Genomic DNA, 19,689 nt, shown 5'->3' with positions numbered 1-19,689 from the left:
ACCAATGAATACAGTTGCAATGAGCGCAACAAACTTTATTAAGTGAGACATAGAGGAGGGTAGGGGTTGCGGGTCCAGGAAAGCAGCGTAAGCAGAACTCTCCATGAGTTCTTTTTTTCCTTTGCAGCAGTTTTTAACTTGCAGACCGGACAATAGCTTTCTGTATTTGATTTTTTTTTAGTTTTAATTCAACTTTTTATAAAGGCATTTAAACAAAGTTTTGTGTTGGAGCATGTTATATTGCAAAATTCTCAATATTGACAAAGATTTTTATTGTTATTGTAACTGCATATCGGTTTCACATATTGGTATCGGTATCACCCCTGAAAAGCCAATATCGGTCGACCCCTAATTTAGACCCAGCAGAATGAAGGGTAACATTTCGTTTTTAATGCGCCTGATGTTCTGCTGCTCCATCTGTGCTCAAAGTGTGCTCTGAGAGTGTGGCGTAATGAATAACTAAACAGCATATATATTTATTTCAACAATGCTCCAAATGACGGCCCAGTTCCAAAAATAGAAAATCTATTTGTGGCGACAGCTGTTTTAATCATTGCAGGCAGTCACAAATAAATGAATGTGTGGGAAATCCTGCTACAATATTGTTTCAGTATCAGTATTTAAGTATTTGTTTAAAGGAGTATGTAAAAATTAAAAAGTATTGTGATTTTTGTATTTTCTCCACACTGCCCAGCTTTAGTGGACAGTTGTATAGAGATCTGGATTCAGAGCCAGTATACAAATAGTTAGACTGTGTTTATCCTCTGTTTGTTTGTTAGGAGTTTCCTGTTTTGTGAGCAAGTATTAAGCAACCAGATACTCTGTGTGGTGCTCCTGCAGCCCGGTGTGGAGATAATGGTGAAGAAAATTAAATAATTTAGATCTGTATCTGATTTTTCCAGTATTTCCTGTTGAAAAAAAATATACACTGACTGAGCCCAGGAGGCCTGAGCAGCAACCACTGTTACTCTGTGCGCATTTCTGAAAGACAGAAATTGCATCTCATCTGCATTTTATAATTAATAAGGAAACTGTAAATGTGAAAATGTCCCCACCTAATTATGAAAACAGTGGGAACACAGTGTATTTTTTACTGAGCTGTGTTTCTCATTCTACCTGTAAAATATTCTTGCGGCTGTGAGGTAGACTAACACCTCCACAGTGTTCTCGCTGAATGTCTGAGTTTCAGAGGATCTTTAAAAGGCCATTAGAGATGTGCTACAAAAATAGACGGTGTGCATCAATTTGCATCAATTTAGCCAGAGTGGTACAGCTTTTACACCGTGTTTCCTCGGAGCTCAGGCTGTATGCGTGTGTCAGCGAGAGCAAATGACCTTAAACAACCCTCGACAACAACAGTCAAAGCTTAAGGGAACCTGATTTAAAGAGCGTTGGGCAGCTCTTCTGGCTCCATGTTTAATGCTGTTTTATTTGGGAATTATCCTCTGTAGAAACAGCAGTGATGCATCATTTAGTTGTTTAGAGTCTGGAGCAGGACTTCATGTTGTCGGTGTCATCTCAGTGCACTTCATCTGGTGTCTGTAGCAGCATCCTCACTTGGGATTTAGGATTAAGCCCTTTTTGGAGGATTAAGCACTTGGAATAGATTCATGAAAATATGAGTATTTTATCCAGGAATAAATCATTTAGTTTGGTTGATAAGTGGATCATTGTGTACTTCTTTTGTCCTCAGCTCTCTGAATATGTTGGATCAATATTCTGGCACCACCAAGTGGTGTGAAAAGTAGCTTGCACTCTTTAATCTGGAAATGATGACAAAAAGATGCTTTTAGGGGAAGTTGTTTATTGACAGCAGTAATCATGCAAAATTTGGGTCATTTTAATTGACGGGGAAAAAATTAAAAACACCGTGACAACGATGGAGAAGACAAAAGAAATTATTTAAAGAAGTAAAGCCTCCTTTTTACATGGTTAGTTTCCCCGGTGAAGTCCTAAAAGGTTATTTAAACAGAATTTTAAAGAAAATGCCATAATTAAGGTGAATGTTTCCATTGGATTGGGCCATTGTACTGGACTGTGGCCACAAAGATGATCATCTTTTTTCTCAGTCATTTACATGCACTTGAGTAACCGGGTTACTGTCGGCTTTCTTCAGTAAGCTGATTTCCAAAACGTAATGTAAATGTTGTCTCTGTAATCAGGAGGGATTACAGAAGCCTGATTTCTCTTAGAGAGAAGCAGTTTCTTGTACATGTTTCTAATCTTTGTTTTAAATGTACGCATGTGTAGTACAAAGACATCAGACAATACTGCAGTGAAAGCACAGCATCTGGATGAAATGAGAGATATGCTGAGATGCTTCCTCTTATTTAGAATAAATCTATCTAAATTAAGAGCAAAACTCTCACAGAGTAGCTTCTAGAAGTTTTAAATTCTTTATTGTTAAATGTGCCACAAATACACTATTGTTGCCTCCCCTTGCTCTTACAGATGTGAATAAAAGCAAATAAAGAGAAATCACTTAAAAGAACAAAATCTAATGAAAATCAAAGACCCAAATTAGAGCAGCAGCTAAAATATAAAATCAAATCAAATCAAATCAAATACTGTGGTGGGCAGGAGAGTACTAACGAATTGTATATACTGAAATTTAAATATGTCTATGTGTGGTGAATGTATATGTAAAGAGAACAGGTTGAAAAGAGATATGCATGTAAATATATATTCTGTTATGATGTGTACAGGTATAAAAAGATAACTCAAATTACTAGGTTTCCTTGAAAATGTAAGCATTTTAAATATTTAAACACTATGTGAGGAAGTTGTGTGCTCTTTCTCTACCTGTCCTCTTACTGCATCATCAATCCTGTCCCTCCACAAAATCAGGAAGCATCATGATCACACTGCGTTACCAAATCCATGCCTTCAGAGTAAAGTTTAAATAGGAGGGCAGAATTGGGGGAAAATCTGATTGCTGACCTGCTGCTTGTAAATGTGGATAATACATATGTATGGATATAATCAAGTTTATTTTTAAACAGTGTCTTAATTGGGATTTCCAATTATAACAGATAAAATAACATAAAATAGTCATGGCACCAAATATTGTACACCAGTAAACAACAGCAAAAAAAAAAGAAAATTAAAAAGTATATGTAAAGCTGAGGTGAAAAACAGATGTTGTTACAGCAGTTGGATATAATCAAGGGTTACTGCTAAATGTTAAAATTGAGGGCAGTGGTGGCCTAAAGGTTAGAGAAGTGGGCTTGATCCCAACACTGGCAGGCAAACCTCTGAGTTGCCCTGAAGCGAAATCAGTAAGGTCAGGCTGTGGATGCACTGGGCAGCTTTCAGGTGTGAAAGTGGGAAATTGTGTGAGTGCTGTCAGGTCTTTCTGTGAAATTCCCTTCATAAATAAAGGTTAAAGCATTATTCTTGGTGCAAAAGTGGATTTTGTTTCATATCACACACCAACCAATGCCGTTTTAATGTGTTATTTGGATATGAATGTCTTTGTTATGTTTTTTCTTTATAACTGATGATCCATCCTAACCATCCTTCTCTTAAAATAGGACCGTACTATGATGTGGCTTTTACCATTTCAAATGTAGATTTTGTAATATGGTTAAGGTGCATTTTTGATAATAAAAGGTTCAAACCTTTAACAGTAGTCTGTTTTTGTTTAGTAACTTGGTTTCTTGAGTATTCAATGTTTTTCATACTTGTGCTTCCAACAGGCTCGAGATGTGCGCAACAATGAGGTGGTGGCCATCAAGAAAATGTCGTACAGCGGCAAGCAGACGAACGAGGTAACAAACTGGAAAGAAGAAAAAAAAAATTCCTTTCGCTTTGCATGCTTGACTTACCCTTTCAGAGTTTCTCAGTTAAGAAATGAAATAGTCATAATTCACTGCTTTTTTTTTTTTCAAAGTCCACCTCCTGTCTTTTGCTACAACTTTTAACAGTGCATTGCGGAAAAATACGGGCTCATAAAACTAAATGTCTTTTATGTGACATAGTCCTACTGCTGTTTTTGACAAAGAAAAATGTTCAAAGATAGCATGATTAAGGGTCTGGTCACTGAAAATTACCACTATCACTGTGTTTTTTGTGTTCATGTGCAGAAATGGCAGGACATCATTAAAGAGGTGAAGTTCCTGCAGAAACTTCGCCACCCCAACACAATCGAGTACCGGGGATGTTACCTGAAAGAGCACACAGCATGGGTACGTATGCTGTCAGTCAGTGAGGATGGTCTGCATCTGTAATATTACCTATTGCTGTAATTTTAATGTGAATATAAATAGTGTGTGTGTGTGTGTGTGTGTGCGCGCGCGCCTGCCTGCCTGCTAATCATTCTGTTCGACTGTTCCTCCCTCAGCTGGTGATGGAGTACTGCCTCGGCTCGGCCTCAGACCTCCTAGAAGGTCAGTTTAACACTTAAATTGCTCATTAAAACATAATTATTCACCCGCCTCTTGTTGTTGTTTGTGACTCTTGGTGTCCTCTCTTCCTCACAGTTCACAAAAAGCCGCTCCAGGAAATAGAAATAGCTGCTATTACCCACGGTGCACTGCAGGGATTAGCATATCTTCACTCTCACAACATGATTCACAGGTAAAATGTTTTTCACTCTGTTGGCTCTTTTTTTAACTTGTTTTTTAAATGTATTTCACTTTGGATATATCTATACTTCTATAGATAGAAGTATAGATATTAGTTACACAATTTTTTTTTAGACAATTTTTAGCAACAATCAAATGATTACAGCAAACAAAAAAAACAGCGTCATGTCAATAACTATATTGGCTTTACAATAAAAACAAGAAATGTACATAGAGTACAGAGATTTTACTTGTTGAGAAAAATACAATTTAAGACTAAGTGCTTCAAGAAGGTTTTTGACAAATGTGTATGTAACAAAAGCTGTTTGCACTAATGTTTGATTCTCATCTGCAGGGACGTGAAAGCAGGAAACATCCTGTTGACGGAGCCCGGTCAGGTCAAACTGGGGGACTTTGGTTCCGCTTCGATCGTGGCTCCAGCCAACTCCTTCGTGGGGACTCCCTACTGGTGAGTACTGTCTTATTCTAGTCCTCTTGTTGTGCTTAAAGTGACTTTCTTCAAAGGATTACTGTAAAAGTTTCTGATTAGCGGTAACACATTAACTGCAATGCGATTAAGGTCCTTACATAAAGCATTACATTTTTTAATCCCATTAATTGTCAGCCAACATTTCTGTTTAAGAGGCTGTACTGGGCTGCGTTTTAAAACTAGGAGACCTGAGGAGTTCAGTGGTGCCGGTCATGTCATGTGAACTTCTATATAAGGTACTGAATAATGCTCCAAAGTTAGGCTAATTTTTTGCAATGGAAAAACGGCATGACTATTTCACAGGGGTCCTTTTGACCTCTGACTTCACAATATCTGAATGGAAATGAAAATGAGTCTCCCCTTTACAGACATACCTACTTTATGCTAGTACCATGCAGTTTTTTGCTGTCATTTGAGTCCTAATCAAGACATCTTGGTAAGAATTGCTTTACCTTGTCAATATAAACTTCATAACTGTTCTGAAATGCAAAATAATGGAATTGAAAATATGATTAAAAATGCAAATAATTCAACCATTTGGAAAATTAAAAGACTTTGATAAAAAAAAAAAGTACAAGTAATTGAGTTTTAAAACTCTTTGAAACTGCTATTAATATTGATTTAAAAAAGCAATTATTTGACAGCCCTTGTTCTAATAAAAATCAAGTCATTACAAACAATCACTAAAACTCTGGAGAAGTTTTTAACCCAACTCTTTTTGGGGGGTATATGAGCAATATGAGGTCTTATAACCTGTTTCGGTTCAAAGTATGCCTCAGGTTTATAGGGGTTTACAAACTGGCCAGGAATTTCTTGAAGTTTTCCGAGGGAAAAATACATTTTTTAAAATTTGTTTTTCAGTATATTTAATAATACAACTAAAATTTGTCAACTCAATTAAAGTTTAACTCAGCAAAATTTTTGATTTTTTGACATTTCTATTAGAAGGGTATGTAATAAGGTTGTGTCTGCTTGATGGTGAAATGTTAAATTCAATTTGCATATGACATGGTTAATATAGCCTGAGAAAATAACAATAATAATAATAAGTTTTCAAATGGAATATTTCTGCAACTTTGCAAACCCTGTCATGCCCTTTATAGAAGTGCAGCTGTCTGCTTTGTGGTTGTATTCCAGTTTTTTCACATTATACAAGGGAAACTGAACTGGTTTTTAATCTTTCTCCAAACATCTTTTGGTGGGGTTTTTTTTCTGCAGAGAAGGGTCAGTGAAAAGAAGGCAGATACAAAGCAACAGCTCTGTGACATTCCTAAATCTTCTGTTTCATTAACATCTGCTGTGCTTTTTTAATTTTTTATTTATGTATTTTTTTTTAAGGATGGCTCCACAGAGGTAATCTTGGCGATGGATGAGGGCCAGTATGACGGCAAGGTGGATGTCTGGTCGCTTGGCATCACCTCCATAGAGCTGGGTAACAACTGCAAGCTTTTCCTTTTCCTTCAGATGAGCAGATAAATCCACACATACATTATTTTGACCTTGTGCTCTTTCCATAGCGGAGAGGAAGCCCCCACTGTTCAATATGAATGCTATGAGTGCCTTATATCACATCGCTCAGAATGAAAGCCCCATCCTTCAGTCCAATCACTGGTGAGAACATTTGTGTCCTTTGTGTCCTCTGTGTCCGGATCTTAAAGTCAAGCTTGAGGTTTTGCTATTTTACGATAAAAATTTTTTTTATCTCTATCTTGAGATAATTACGTTTTTTAAAAAAAATGTAATTATGTTTGCTATCTGAGTGTTGAAAAAACACATTATTTAAGTTGAGAAATAGTGAAAACAATGTTTGATATCTTTTTTTTTTAACGGTTTCTTTATTGGGGTTTGATTACATATAAATAAAATAGTCTTATTTTAGTTTTTTTTTTTTTTTTTTTTTTTTTTTACAGCTGTTGTTATTATTATTATTATTATTATTATTATTATTATTATTATATTATTGTATACTAAATAACATAATCTCATATTTCTCTGCAGGTCTGATTCCTTCCGAAACTTTGTTGACTCTTGCCTACAGAAGATTCCCCAGGACCGGCCTACCTCGGACGTGCTGCTGAATGTGAGAACTCATCCTCACCAGAGCACACACACACCCAGACACACACGTCCTCTGCAGCGTTGTCATGCTCACCTGTCTTCTCTTTCGCTTCTGTAGCATCGGTTCTTGTGCCGTGAGCGTCCGCTGACGGTGATCATGGACCTGATTGCACGAACCAAGGATGCAGTGCGAGAGCTGGACAACCTGCAGTACCGCAAGATGAAGAAGATCCTCTTCCAGGAGACACAGCAGAACGGCCCCGTGTCTGAGGGAGGGGAGGACGAGGAGGTGAGGAGCCCAGGAGAGGGGACAATGAAGTCTAATGTATTGTGTATTTGTTCATACACTGAACATCAATCTGTTGTGTCCCTGTTTAAAAAGACATGTCTTTGCATATCCACCTAGTACTATAGAGGGGTATTCTAGTCTTTGTAGTAGCTTATTTTAGTCTGGGGGTGTATTTACCGTAAAAATCCAAATAAAAGCCTAGTCCTAATTAGATGCCCAGTCCCTTTTACTAGCCAGATGTGGCAACACATTTGACAAATAAAGTCCTGTCTCAATTAGAGGCCCAGTCTGGTTGCCATGCGCTTCATTTTTAGAAACGTTTTTTGGATGTATAAAACTGGGTTATAGACGACCCACTGAAGATAACGTTAGTTAGCTGCTTAGATTGCACATACAGATATAAATGTAAAAACTTTTGTCAATATGACCATATTACACACATCGTTAGCTTGGTAAGATTCTCCACAATTCATTCATTCAGTTAATTTTACTCACGGTGAGCACCAAATGAAGACAGTATTACCGGCATCGTAAACAAGAGAGACACGCAAAAAAAGAGATTAATACATCCAGATTTTTTTTAAAGCAAAGGAAAAATGTTCAGTGACCTATCTAATTTTCTTATGCTTTTCATAGATTTCTTGCTAGTTTCTGGTCATTTCTTTTATTGTTGTTCATTATCTTCTTCCAGTGCTTGTTTTTTTTTTTTTAATATATATATAAAAACAATACACCACACCAAAAAAAGAGAAATTGTGCATGCAGACAAAAATGAATAGAAAATTAAGACCTGTTACCTTGAAAAAAAAATGTGGCTCTAAATCCAGTGTCTGTTTGCATCAGGAGGTGGAGCAGTACCTGCTGCGGACAGGGACAGTCAACAGTATGGAGAGCTCTCAGTCGGTGCCCAGTATGTCCATCTCGGCCAGTTCTCAGAGCAGCTCGGTCAACAGTCTGGCAGACGCCTCTGACGACAGCAGCAGTGAAATGGCCATGATGCAGGAGGGCGAGCACACCGTCACCTCCAACAGCTCCATCATCCACAGACCCACGGTAATGACGGACGCTCACTCGGCTCGAAATATGTGAAACCGGGCCTGATCTGTGATATGAAAACTCATATCTGTAGAATAATATTATGTTTGGCACCTGTGAGTTTTAAGTTGAGAAATTATATGTGTGTTTAAAAATGTCTGATCCTCCTTCTCAGGGTCAGGATAACATCTATGATGACCCCTACCAGCCAGAGATGGACCAACCCCAGGCTCCCTCAGCTGGACGTCGTAGAGCCTATTACCGCAACCGTGATCACTTTGCCACCATCCGAACTGCCTCTTTGGTAAGTTACGAGAACGTACAGGTTTTTCTCTCTCTCTCTCTCTCTTTCTTTTTACATTATGAGCTCCACAAATACATTTTTTAGGGATGCACCAGTTTGGAATTTCTAGGCCGATACTAATATTTATAATAACAATTTAGCCAATAGCCGATACAGATGTTGCTATATTGCTGTTCATTTTGTTTTTGTCATTATTTATTCCCCCCCTTTGTGCCAGGGACCTCACCAGGTCCACTCCATACTGCAGATGTTGACTAATGCCTTCTTGCCACTGTTTATTATTTATTTATTGATTTATTTATTTATTTAAAATAACCATTTACAGTTTAAAACATAAAAGTTGCCATTTGATGCCCTGTACCAGATTATTGCTTAAAGCTAAATCGCATCTGCAGTCCATCAGCAGGTCAGAACAAAGCCACAGCACAATGACATGGCAGTACAAAGCTGTAGAAGAAGAAGAGAAAAAGAAAACACACACACACAAGACAAATAATACACACAAATGCACATGATATAAAATAATACAAAGAACAAGATACAAGACAGACATTATAACATAAAACTACAACACAAAGCACATCACTTACAAAACACAATAACTTACAATAAAATACTGCACACAACTGCACATCACAAGTGAATGCTTGTCACATTAAAAACAAGTTACAGAGTCCAGAGTTTGGTGGAGAACATCTCTGCACAAAATACTATATATGACAGCATATGTAGCAAGTGTCACATGAACCTCTCAGCCCTCTACTGGCCAGCTGAAATGCTTCCACCCTCAAATACCAGTGTTTATTCCTGCTCATCTCCGCCCTTTCTCCAGGTAACCCGTCAGATCCAGGAACATGAGCAGGGCTCGGCCCTGCGAGAGCAGATGTCTGGTTACAAACGTATGAGGCGGCAGCACCAGAAGCAGCTGATGGGGCTCGAGAACAAGCTGAAGGCAGAGATGGACGAGCATCAACTGAAGCTGGACAAAGAGCTGGAGAACCAGAGGAACAGCTTCTCCACCGAAGCCGACAAGCTGGCCAAGAAGCACCAGGCCATCCTGGAGAAAGAGGTGACCTCAAGGCTTCATGTATTCATTCACACCTTTGTTTAAGACCCAGGAAAATCAGTTGAAGGAGACCCTCATTTTCAATGATGCCTAGCATGAACAAAGATTTAAAAAGAAAGAAATAACAGTTAAAATATAAATAAAACCATACAAAATAACAAGCAAATAATAGCAATGTAACCAGCTAAAAACACGATGACATGTTATGATGTTAAAACAAAATCTGAACTAAGGCATATCAACAGTGGTAATGATGGAAGAGTGCAGATTATTCCATGTGTAAAATATCTGCAGATGGTGTGTTCACACCAGTACCCTGTTTACCTGAAATAATTGTTTTGTATGCTAATATTGGATCATTTCAGCACAGGTAGCAGTTGCTGCTATATCTGTATCAGCTCTAATGTTTCTTCAGAAAGCAAAACTCTTACCCTCAGCCTCTGTTTGTGTCAACCTGCAGACGAAAGCAGCTCTGGCAGAGGAAAAGAAGTTCCAGCAGCACATTCTGGGCCAGCAGAAGAAAGAGCTGACCAGTTTACTGGAGTCACAGAAACGCCAGTACCGCCAGCGCAAGGATCAGCTGAAAGAGGTCTGAGCAAGCACATATTCATATATTCAGAACACATGTTGATCATATGGATTATATTCCCCAAACCAGAGCAGGTGTGGATCAGCATCCCTCCAGCGATTGGGATTGTAGCTCGGCTTTGCTTTTTTCAAAACCGGAAAATCAATAACGTTTGAGCTTATAAAAAATATTGATTGTGGTGTTGACAAAGGATCGTTTATGAGTCTGGATAAATGTATCAATATTGATAAAAATGAATGATCCCCATCCCTGTCCCTGAAGTCCACTGCAGGTCATTGTTGCTTTCCTCCCATGGTTCAAATATTGACTGGAAGCATTTTAGCAAGTGTTTGTACACAAAGATATCTAGTTTTGATCCCTTTGGTTTCCCCTCTTTTCCTCCTTCGCAATAAGCAGGAACTGAATGAGAACCAGTCGACTCCAAAGCGAGAGAAGCAGGAGTGGCTGATCCGTCAGAAGGAGTGTCTGCAGCAGATGCAGGCGGAGGAGGAGGCCAGTCTGCTCCGGAGGCAGAGGCAGTACTATGAGCTGCAGTGTCGCCAGTACAAGAGGAAGATGCTGCTGGCTCGCCACAACCTGGAGCAGGACCTGCTCAGAGAGGTATGATGGTTAATAGAAAAATATGAAATAAACTGGTGATGCACTTCACATATTCGAGACCCATTTAACTGAGTAATGCACTTTCCCTTAACTAAAGACAAATATTTTCCACTGAAAGAAACCTTTTGCCATGGACTGTTTTTGTGGTTTATTTTATTCCTCTTGTGTTTCTGCTCTCCCTCCATCTCGTCCTCCACAAGGACCTGAACAAGAAGCAGACCCAGAAGGATCTGGAGTGCGCCATGTTGCTGCGGCATCATGAGTCCACTCAGGAGCTGGAGTTCAGGCAGCTGGGCTCAGTGCAGCGGACCCGCGCTGACCTGATCCGAACGCAACACCAGACCGAGCTCACCAACCAGATGGAGTACAACAAGCGTCGTGAGCAAGAACTTCGACAGAAACACGCCATGGAGGTCCGGCAGCAGCCCAAGAGCCTTAAGGTATGTAGGAGACTTATGGGGAGTTCTACAGGTCTGAGATTACTGTAGCTGCAGATGAGGCACTCTGATCCTTGGTGGCCAGAGGTGTTTTAGGTTCAAACGTGAAGTGAATGTTTGCCTCATAATATTCACGCAAACACGACCACTTCCTTTTCCTGTGTGATTCCTACTCTGACAAGAAAGACACACAAACACGTACTTTTGAATATAAATTGCTAATACGCCAGAAAAGCCTGCTGTGCTCACGATTGGGCTGACTAACTTGGAAGGCAGCTAACGCAAATGTTAGTGCTCACTTGGTCGTTGTGAATTACAACAGAAAGTTGGAATCAAGTGAAGATTCAAAACACGCAACTTTTACACATGTCAGATTACTGTACTGTTGACACTACACAACTTGCTCAGTTGGTTGGTCAAGTAAAAATAAACCTTGGGCTTTAGCCTATTCCTTTGTCCAGTATTGATTGAAAATAAAATTGTGTCTCATGAGGCATTTAACCGAAATAAAATTATTCATTCATTCATGTAAATTTTGAATCAGTAAGTAAAATATCACAAACCCCCAAAATGTAGTTGTAGCACATAAAATACAAAAAGTTTGAGTATTATTTTGGTGTTATCTGATGGTTATTTAAACATGTTTCAGTCCAAAGAGCTGCAGATCAAGCGTCAGTTCCAGGAGACATGTAAGATCCAGACCCGTCAGTACAAAGCCCTGAGGAACCACCTGCTGGAGAGCACTCCCAAATCCGACCACAAGGCCGTCCTCAAACGCCTCAAAGAGGAGCAAACACGTAAGCTGGCCATCCTGGCCGAGCAGTACGACCACTCCATCAACGACATGCTGTCCACACAGGCTGTGAGTAAGGCAAGGAAACCCCCCGCGCACCTTCTACACCTGAAAAGTGCACCTACACCTCCACACAGCCACTCCATCCACCACAGCATCAGCACCACAGCATCACCACCACATCAGTGTGTTCACCACAGAGTTTACAAAGTAAAAGCAACAGTAGTTTGGAAAATTCATCTTGTGTAGTCAACTAAAATCAGCAGGTAGACATGTGCTGAAGATTTCTGCAAACAATCAGCCGCCTGCAATTTCCTTATTGGCACAGCGTGACAGAATTCTTTAATTATCTCATAATTATCTCTCTTCTACTTGCAAGCACAACAATTTCTGCTGGGGGAAACCTTATTAAACATTAGAAAAACATAAATATATATACATAAATATATAAACATAAACTTATTTACAGCGACTAAACACATTGACGTTTCTGTAAATGTGTCAGTGTAGTGACCGGAAAGGAAATACAAATATGACAGTAAAATCTTTCACCATTACACCCAAGAGATTTGGTGAAAGAGATCCTCTGTGAAACACTTTGTAATTTAAAAAAAAAAAAAAATGATCAAGAAAATAAGTTGAACATTTTCTCACCTCAGTGCTCCGAGCAGGTTGCGCTCGTGTGATGCTGATGCTCGCCCCTTTTGTCCCCACAGCTGCGTCTGGATGAGACCCAGGAGGCGGAGTACCAGGTGCTCAGGATGCAGCTGCAGCAGGAGCTGGAGCTGCTCAACGCCTACCAGAGCAAGATCAAGATCCACACCGACACGCAGCACGAGCGGGAGGTGAAGGACCTGGAGCAGAGGGTGTCCATCCGCCGGGCGCTGCTGGAGCAACGGGTACGAACACACCTCGACTTCTTTAACACAGACACAACACTGCCTAAGCTTTTCAGTGTGATTGAGAACTCTCTGCTGCTGGACTGAACTAATGAGGATGAGTGGACGATAATGTCCGAGTCCACACTAAAGTCCTGTTTCCACTGTAGAGGCTTTTAACCATTAGGGGCTGTTTGGTGCCTATTTTGGCTGAGTCCATGCATGTGACATTAATTTTGGCGAGGTTGTGTACTTTTATTTTATCTTGGAATTTCCACTGTAGCTCCTATAATAAGTCTAACTTACACTGTGTAAATATAATTGTTACATTTATACTGTTAAGGGCAGATAATGCGCCATTGAAAAAGCCATGAAAGCATAAAAACATGCATTGTATTATTTCTGGGTGTCATTCTGGGCTTTTGCCTTGGAATTTAAAATTTTACTATTTTATACTTGATGTTGTAATTTTTACCATATTTGGCATATGGAGAAAATACATGCGATTTTCACTAGTTGCACTGTCACAATCAGTGCTGCTGCAAATCATTGACATATCCCAGACTGTGATAATTTCTTTTAAAAATCTACTTGTCATGTAGTATACTGAAAATAATTTGTTTTTGTCTGTGTGTTTTTAATCAAAAAACATAGTGGCATTATGACCAAAAGCTGGCATTTAAAGGGTTAAAGTTCTGAAAATTAATAGATATTTGATATTTAGAATTTTAAATGACGTGACTCGATTCGAGATAGCAGTGTTATGTTTTAGGACCCATGAGACTTGACAGCAGTATGGATAAGCTCAAACGTTATTGATTTTTGTGTTTTCAAAAAAGCAGAACACCTCTAGCTGTAGGAGACATGTTTGTTGTTTGTTGTGACTCACAAACCACTGACGGCATGAACGTCTGTTGTCAGATCGAGGAGGAGATGCTCTCTCTGCAGAACGAACGCTCGGAGCGAATCCGGACTTTGCTCGAGCGCCAGGCTCACGAGATCGAGGCCTTTGACTCGGAGAGCATGCGTCTCGGCTTCAGCAACATGGCGCTGAGCGGCATCCCGGCCGAGGCCTTCAACCAGGGCTACCCGACCCCCAGCCCGTCCTCGGGCTCCAGCGGCTGGCCCTCCCGGCCCGTGCCCCGCTCAGGGAGCCACTGGAGCCACAGCGTGCAGAACTCTGTGTCCACTCCGTCCTGGCGCAGTCAGAACCACAGCGGGGGAGGCTTCAGCCGCGCAGAGTCCATCACCTCCTCCCACGGCCTCGGCAGGGACAGCGACCCGCACAAGAGCAGCAGGGGCCACTCCTCTTCGTCCTCCTCTTCCTCATCCCACTCCTCCCACCACCATCACCAGCAGCACTACCTCCCTCAGCATTACCAGCACCACCAGAGCACGCCGCAGCTCTACCGCGACAGCCACGACGGCAGGGAGCGCGACCGCGAGCGCGCCAGGGAGTGGGTGGGAGGAGGGGGCCACTACCCTCATCACTCCCAGGCCCACCACCACCACCTCTCCACCCACGCCTCCTCCCAGTCCTTAGCTCTCCTGCCTCCCCCACCACCACCTCCCCCCATCTCCCTCTCTTCCTCCTCTCCTCCCTCCTCAGCCTCTTCTTCTTCATCGTCACAGGGAGGCTACGGAGGCGGGGGCTTGAGCATCAGGGGCCCCAGTCTGATGGCCCTTAGGAATAGCCCCCAGCCTCTGAGGAGGACCGCCTCTGGAGGGCCAGGGGGCGGCGGGGGGAGTGACGGAGGGCTCAGCCGGAGCACATCAGTCACCTCCCACATTTCTAATGGCTCTCACCTCTCTTATTCATGAAAATGCCCAAATTCTCCTCTCTGAGCTGATCTGAGATCTGTCGCTTTGCTCCTTTAAAGAAACCAACAGAAGAAGCCTGTTAAAGGGAGAGAGGGTTTTTGTAAGTTCTTTGCATATTTTAGGAGGCTTCATAAAGCTGGAGCAATGTAAATCAATCACAAAAAAACAACAAAAACAAACAAACAAATAGCCGAGTTTTAAGTGTAAATTTTAAGATCTCTGTTTTCAAAGTGTGCAGGGACTTAAAACAGGTCTTGATGCACAAGAAGATCAAGAGAGGAAGCCCCTTTTTATTTTTATTTATAGTCACTATAGAGAAACACGAGTATTAAGACCCCCGAGCATCACTGTTTACTTCTTCCACATTAAAGAGTTGCACAGGAACGGTGATGAAACTAAACAATAACATGTCCACATGTGAAAAATGAGCCATGTGCTGCAAAATGAACGAGTCCACCTGTAAAATCTGACAAAAAACCCAAAAACCTCTGCTTGTTCATTTTGTGGCACATTGAATCTGTTGCACAGTATTGACGGCTAACTGCAGGAGACATGAGTCGCCTGTTTGAGATTCAGGTTGGAGACCTTCAGAGTCGGAGAGCAGGTTGAAAAGTTGAGCCGGCGAGCAGGTTTGAAATTCTGGTTTTCAGCGACAGTTGTGGAGCTTCCACTCGGCTAGCGGTGCTTTAAAAACCACTGTAACTATGTAAATAACGGTAAATTGTAAACCCAGTTTTTTTGATCTGTAAGTGTTTCATACTTTCAGCGGGCAAGGGGGGTCAACCAAGGGAAGATTTCTTGAATAGACATTTCTTTTATTTGTAGTGATAATAAGATTCTGTATATGACAATTAAAGAAACACTGCCATCTCTTCGTTGGGCTGACCCAAGACAACTCTACCACTGCCCTTTAAGTCTTCTTAAAGGAGCAGTCTGACTTTTTTTCTAGTTTTTGCCATCTTAATTAGAGTCAAGATGAGTAGTTCTTGATCAGTTTGATCTCTGGGTGTTCAGTACAGAGGGTTAGCTTTAGCAGGGGGCAGCTGTGTGCCTCCCAACAACTTCAGCCCCATCACAGTTACATGTAGGAATACAAAAAGACACACGATAGCTTTACTGGCAGCTAAAGCTAAACGTTGCATTTCATAAAAAATGTATTCACACTTTTTCAGCTTTGAATAAAACCCAGATTTTGGTGGGCGATTAAATTCCTTTTAGTGCACATTATTTAATATTTTAATATTGAGCCATACATTTTGATATGTATATTTTCTAGAGAGTGTGTTGGGAATTGTTTATGGATTAAATAACAAACCAAGACAACTTTATTTTAGACAAAAAAACAATTCACAGTGCTATATATATATATATAACGCATAAAAAATCAGTAATATACAAATCAAAGAAAACAGAAAATAAGACATTTGCTAAAAGTGAGAAGGCAGGGAGATCTCACAAATATAATACTTGACATTGATACAAAAAATGTTTGTTTCAAGGACCTGTAAATTGATGCACATTGATTAACAGACCTGCGATTGATCATATTTTGCTCCAAAGACCTCCAACCGAAAACATTTTGGTTGTTAGATGCGATTAAGCCCAGAATTCTATAGTCTACCTATGATCTGAATAGTTACTGCTTTCACTTCTATAGTGAATGAAATAGTGAAAATAAAATGATTTCCCATTTTTCTGGGGACTCACTCAAGGATCCCTGGTTGAGAACTACTTGTTTACATTAATGCTTCGTAACCCTTAATGTCTGAATTGCCTGCCAAGTTTTAATTTGAAGTTTTATATTATATTTTTTAGGCTTTTTAAAATGTCTTTTATTAGAGAAAAAACAGGAAAGATGACCGAAAGACCCACATTAGAATCCATCTGGAGCTGATGCAACTGCAAAATGCAAATAAGACAAGAAAAAAAATTGGTTATGGGTCCTTGCAAATTCATGGAAACGTTTTGAAATGTTGCCATGAAAATATGGGATCTCTGTATTAAGCACCTTAGTCGTATAAACCTAAGTATTTTTATTTTTTTAGGATTTGTCATATAATCTGATTGCTGCCTTTTTCCATTAGGTTTGGTCACTTATTGTAACTATTCATGTGCAATTTATTTTTAAAAAAAAAGAGAGAAAAACTCCCAAATATTGTCCCTGCTGACATATGTATTGAATGAAAAAAAACAGCATTTCAGTCTTCAGATATGATGACAGCATCAAACTTTAAATACAAACACAGAGACTGCCTCTTCAACTACAAATGTGCTAAAAATCTGACTGTAAACACAAATATGTGGACATATACATCACAATTTCTCCATGTACTCCCCTGAAAATTACATAAGTACACCTTTGTGTACATATAGTCCAGAGATATTTAAAGAATACACCATTGTGTAACAGGTTTAGAAAAAGACATGTGGCGATAAATACTTTGATACGGCTCTGTTGTATTGGCCACCTTTAAACAGGAAGTTCTTGAAGGGATTTACTTGCTTACCGAGATGCAACATTGAAACGAGATCATTTGTAATTTTTCTTGTGCTTCCACATGTCTGTACTGAACTCCCACAGAAAGAAACAGCAGCTAAAAAAACATCCCAAAAATGTCGGACTGCTCCTTCAAAGGGACGCTGCCAGAGAGTATTTTTGAGTGAGCCAAGCACTAAATCTGTGTGCGATTTGTGCTGAAAAGTGTACGTGCGTGCGTGCGTGCGTGCATCGTGCGCGTGCGTGCGTGCATCGTGCGCGTGTGTGCCTGCGTGTGTGCCTGTGTGTGTGTCTGCGTGTGTGCGTGCGTGCTGACATCTTACCCACACCTCCACCTGTCGTTTCCCTCGTCACAGTCTGGTCTGCATCTGTAGATAAGATGTACATGTTACATTACAAATTAGTTCAATTCAGTGCATGGAACTTGTGTACAGGCAGCATTTGTATGGATAACATGCACACTACCTATTTATAGAAATGCATATAAATGTAAGATACCTGTAAATGTAGCAGGTATACTGAAGATTGTTCACTGTCCAAACACTTTGACTTGCATTGTACTTACCAGTGTACATAAAGCACTAACTGAGACTGTGTTAGAGTAATAATAATGATTCTAGATGTTGTACTAGATGCAGACAAATAGACGCTATCATTATTATTACCTCTACTGCAGCGGTAATATTTATGTTGTATGCTAATTTTTAAAAATGTAATTGCCAATTTTGACCACTAGGTGGGGGAATAAGCGCAATGTTACTGTGATAGAGCTATAAAAAGAAAAAAAATATTAATGTTTCTAAGGAGGACAAAAGGACTACCTTTCCCAGCATTCCTGTGGAGGTCTCAGGGTGGGAGTCTATACTTCTGGGGAGGGCCACGTTCGACTTTTTACTTTTTATTTTTGAGCCAGTATTACAATGTGGAGTGTTTCCGTAGTCGAGCTGAATATTAATAATTTCCAGAATCTTTCATGTTCGGTGCCATGTTTGTTTGTTTTTTTGATTATTTTATGTTTCGCACCCTGAAGTCTCCATGCAAAGTATTTTCCCCCAAAAAACACTGTAACCTGCAAAATATGGAGCCCAAAAGTGTTCAGTATTAGATCGTTTTAATAGCAATATGAATATTCTGGATGTAAAATTGAACCAACAGTTTGTCAAGAAATATATTAAAATGTAACCCATCTTCATCATTTTGTACAGAAGAGTAGAACTATCAGGCAAAAAAAGCTTTTAAAAAAAGATCAGTATCAGGTAATAACATGAAAGTTTCTCGTTATAACAAGATGTTTTTTAAGTTTTAAAGGTGTTTCCATGTTATAATTAGAACATTATTTTCTTAAAACAACTTTGTTTTATATGTTTGTTGTTCTTGTTATAGCAAGAAACCTTTCTTGTTATGACATGAAATATTCTTCCTTAATTACGTGACATGGGATCAAGTTATTACGTGAAACACTTCACTTTACAGCACGATAAAATAAGTATATTGTTAAAACAAGAAAATTCTCTCATTACATAACATGAAAACATCTTCTGATAACATGAAAATACCTTGTAAGAAAACGTTAAAAAACTCTTTATTACTTGAAAATATCTTGTTATAACCCAAAAACTCTTCATGTTGGCACAAGTTTCTTGTTATAACATGAAAACATCTTTTAATAGCATGAAACAAGAAGACATCTTGTTATCACGTGTAGATATCTTTTTTTTTTTTTTCCTGACCTGGCAGTTCTCTTTTCCATTCTAGACATGTTTCTGCTTTTTAATTATATTTAATTTTGGCATTTGTCTCAGGCAAAAGTTGTATTTAATGCCACTTTATTTCAAAATTTACTTTTTATCCATAATGTCGTATTTCAGAATGCCACTTATGCCACACAGTTTGCTTGAAAACTTGTAAAAATAAGCAGAGAAATAACATCATCTTAGTGAGTTGAGTTTAAAGATTTCTTAACTTATTTCATCTGTTTCGGTTAATTTACAAGATATATTGATATGACTATTTATCCTATAATTACTTCTTGAGTCTATATTGAACACTTTGCAGGGCTGGAATAGCAGAACATTTCCAGATTATCAGCTCATCATTTGATTTTGCACAGTGTGAATGGGTAGAAAAATCATCCGGTCACTTCCTGCAGCGTCGGCGTGGCAACGGGTGGAACATAAATCAGCTGGTTTCCCGCCAACACGTCACATGAGCCTCCAGCAGCGCTGCAGGAGGCCGACCTCAGTGTGATCTGATGCTGTCTGTAGTTG

At 39.7% G+C, this 19,689-nt stretch overlaps 1 protein-coding gene across 1 annotated transcript in view; it reads left to right on the top strand.

Moving 5' to 3' along the window:
- Positions 1-19,683, top strand: part of taok2a (TAO kinase 2a) — a 29,138-nt gene extending 9,455 nt beyond the window's left edge. The window contains 19 exon segments of the mRNA XM_042504607.1: positions 3,699-3,770; positions 4,086-4,187; positions 4,343-4,388; positions 4,482-4,578; positions 4,921-5,034; positions 6,394-6,403; positions 6,406-6,487; positions 6,573-6,666; positions 7,054-7,135; positions 7,232-7,402; positions 8,246-8,455; positions 8,613-8,741; positions 9,574-9,810; positions 10,268-10,396; positions 10,793-10,996; positions 11,197-11,436; positions 12,083-12,295; positions 12,943-13,125; positions 14,026-19,683. Of these exon segments, the coding sequence (XP_042360541.1) occupies positions 3,699-3,770; positions 4,086-4,187; positions 4,343-4,388; positions 4,482-4,578; positions 4,921-5,034; positions 6,394-6,403; positions 6,406-6,487; positions 6,573-6,666; positions 7,054-7,135; positions 7,232-7,402; positions 8,246-8,455; positions 8,613-8,741; positions 9,574-9,810; positions 10,268-10,396; positions 10,793-10,996; positions 11,197-11,436; positions 12,083-12,295; positions 12,943-13,125; positions 14,026-14,925 (3,315 nt within the window). The 3' untranslated portion in view covers positions 14,926-19,683.
- Positions 19,684-19,689: the final 6 nt, after the last annotated feature.

This window comes from Plectropomus leopardus, chromosome 17 (genome assembly GCF_008729295.1).
Source record: "Plectropomus leopardus isolate mb chromosome 17, YSFRI_Pleo_2.0, whole genome shotgun sequence".
Lineage (NCBI taxonomy): Eukaryota > Metazoa > Chordata > Actinopteri > Perciformes > Serranidae > Plectropomus > Plectropomus leopardus.
Note: the sequence above shows the minus strand (reverse complement) of the source record. Positions and strands in the feature narration are given on the sequence as shown.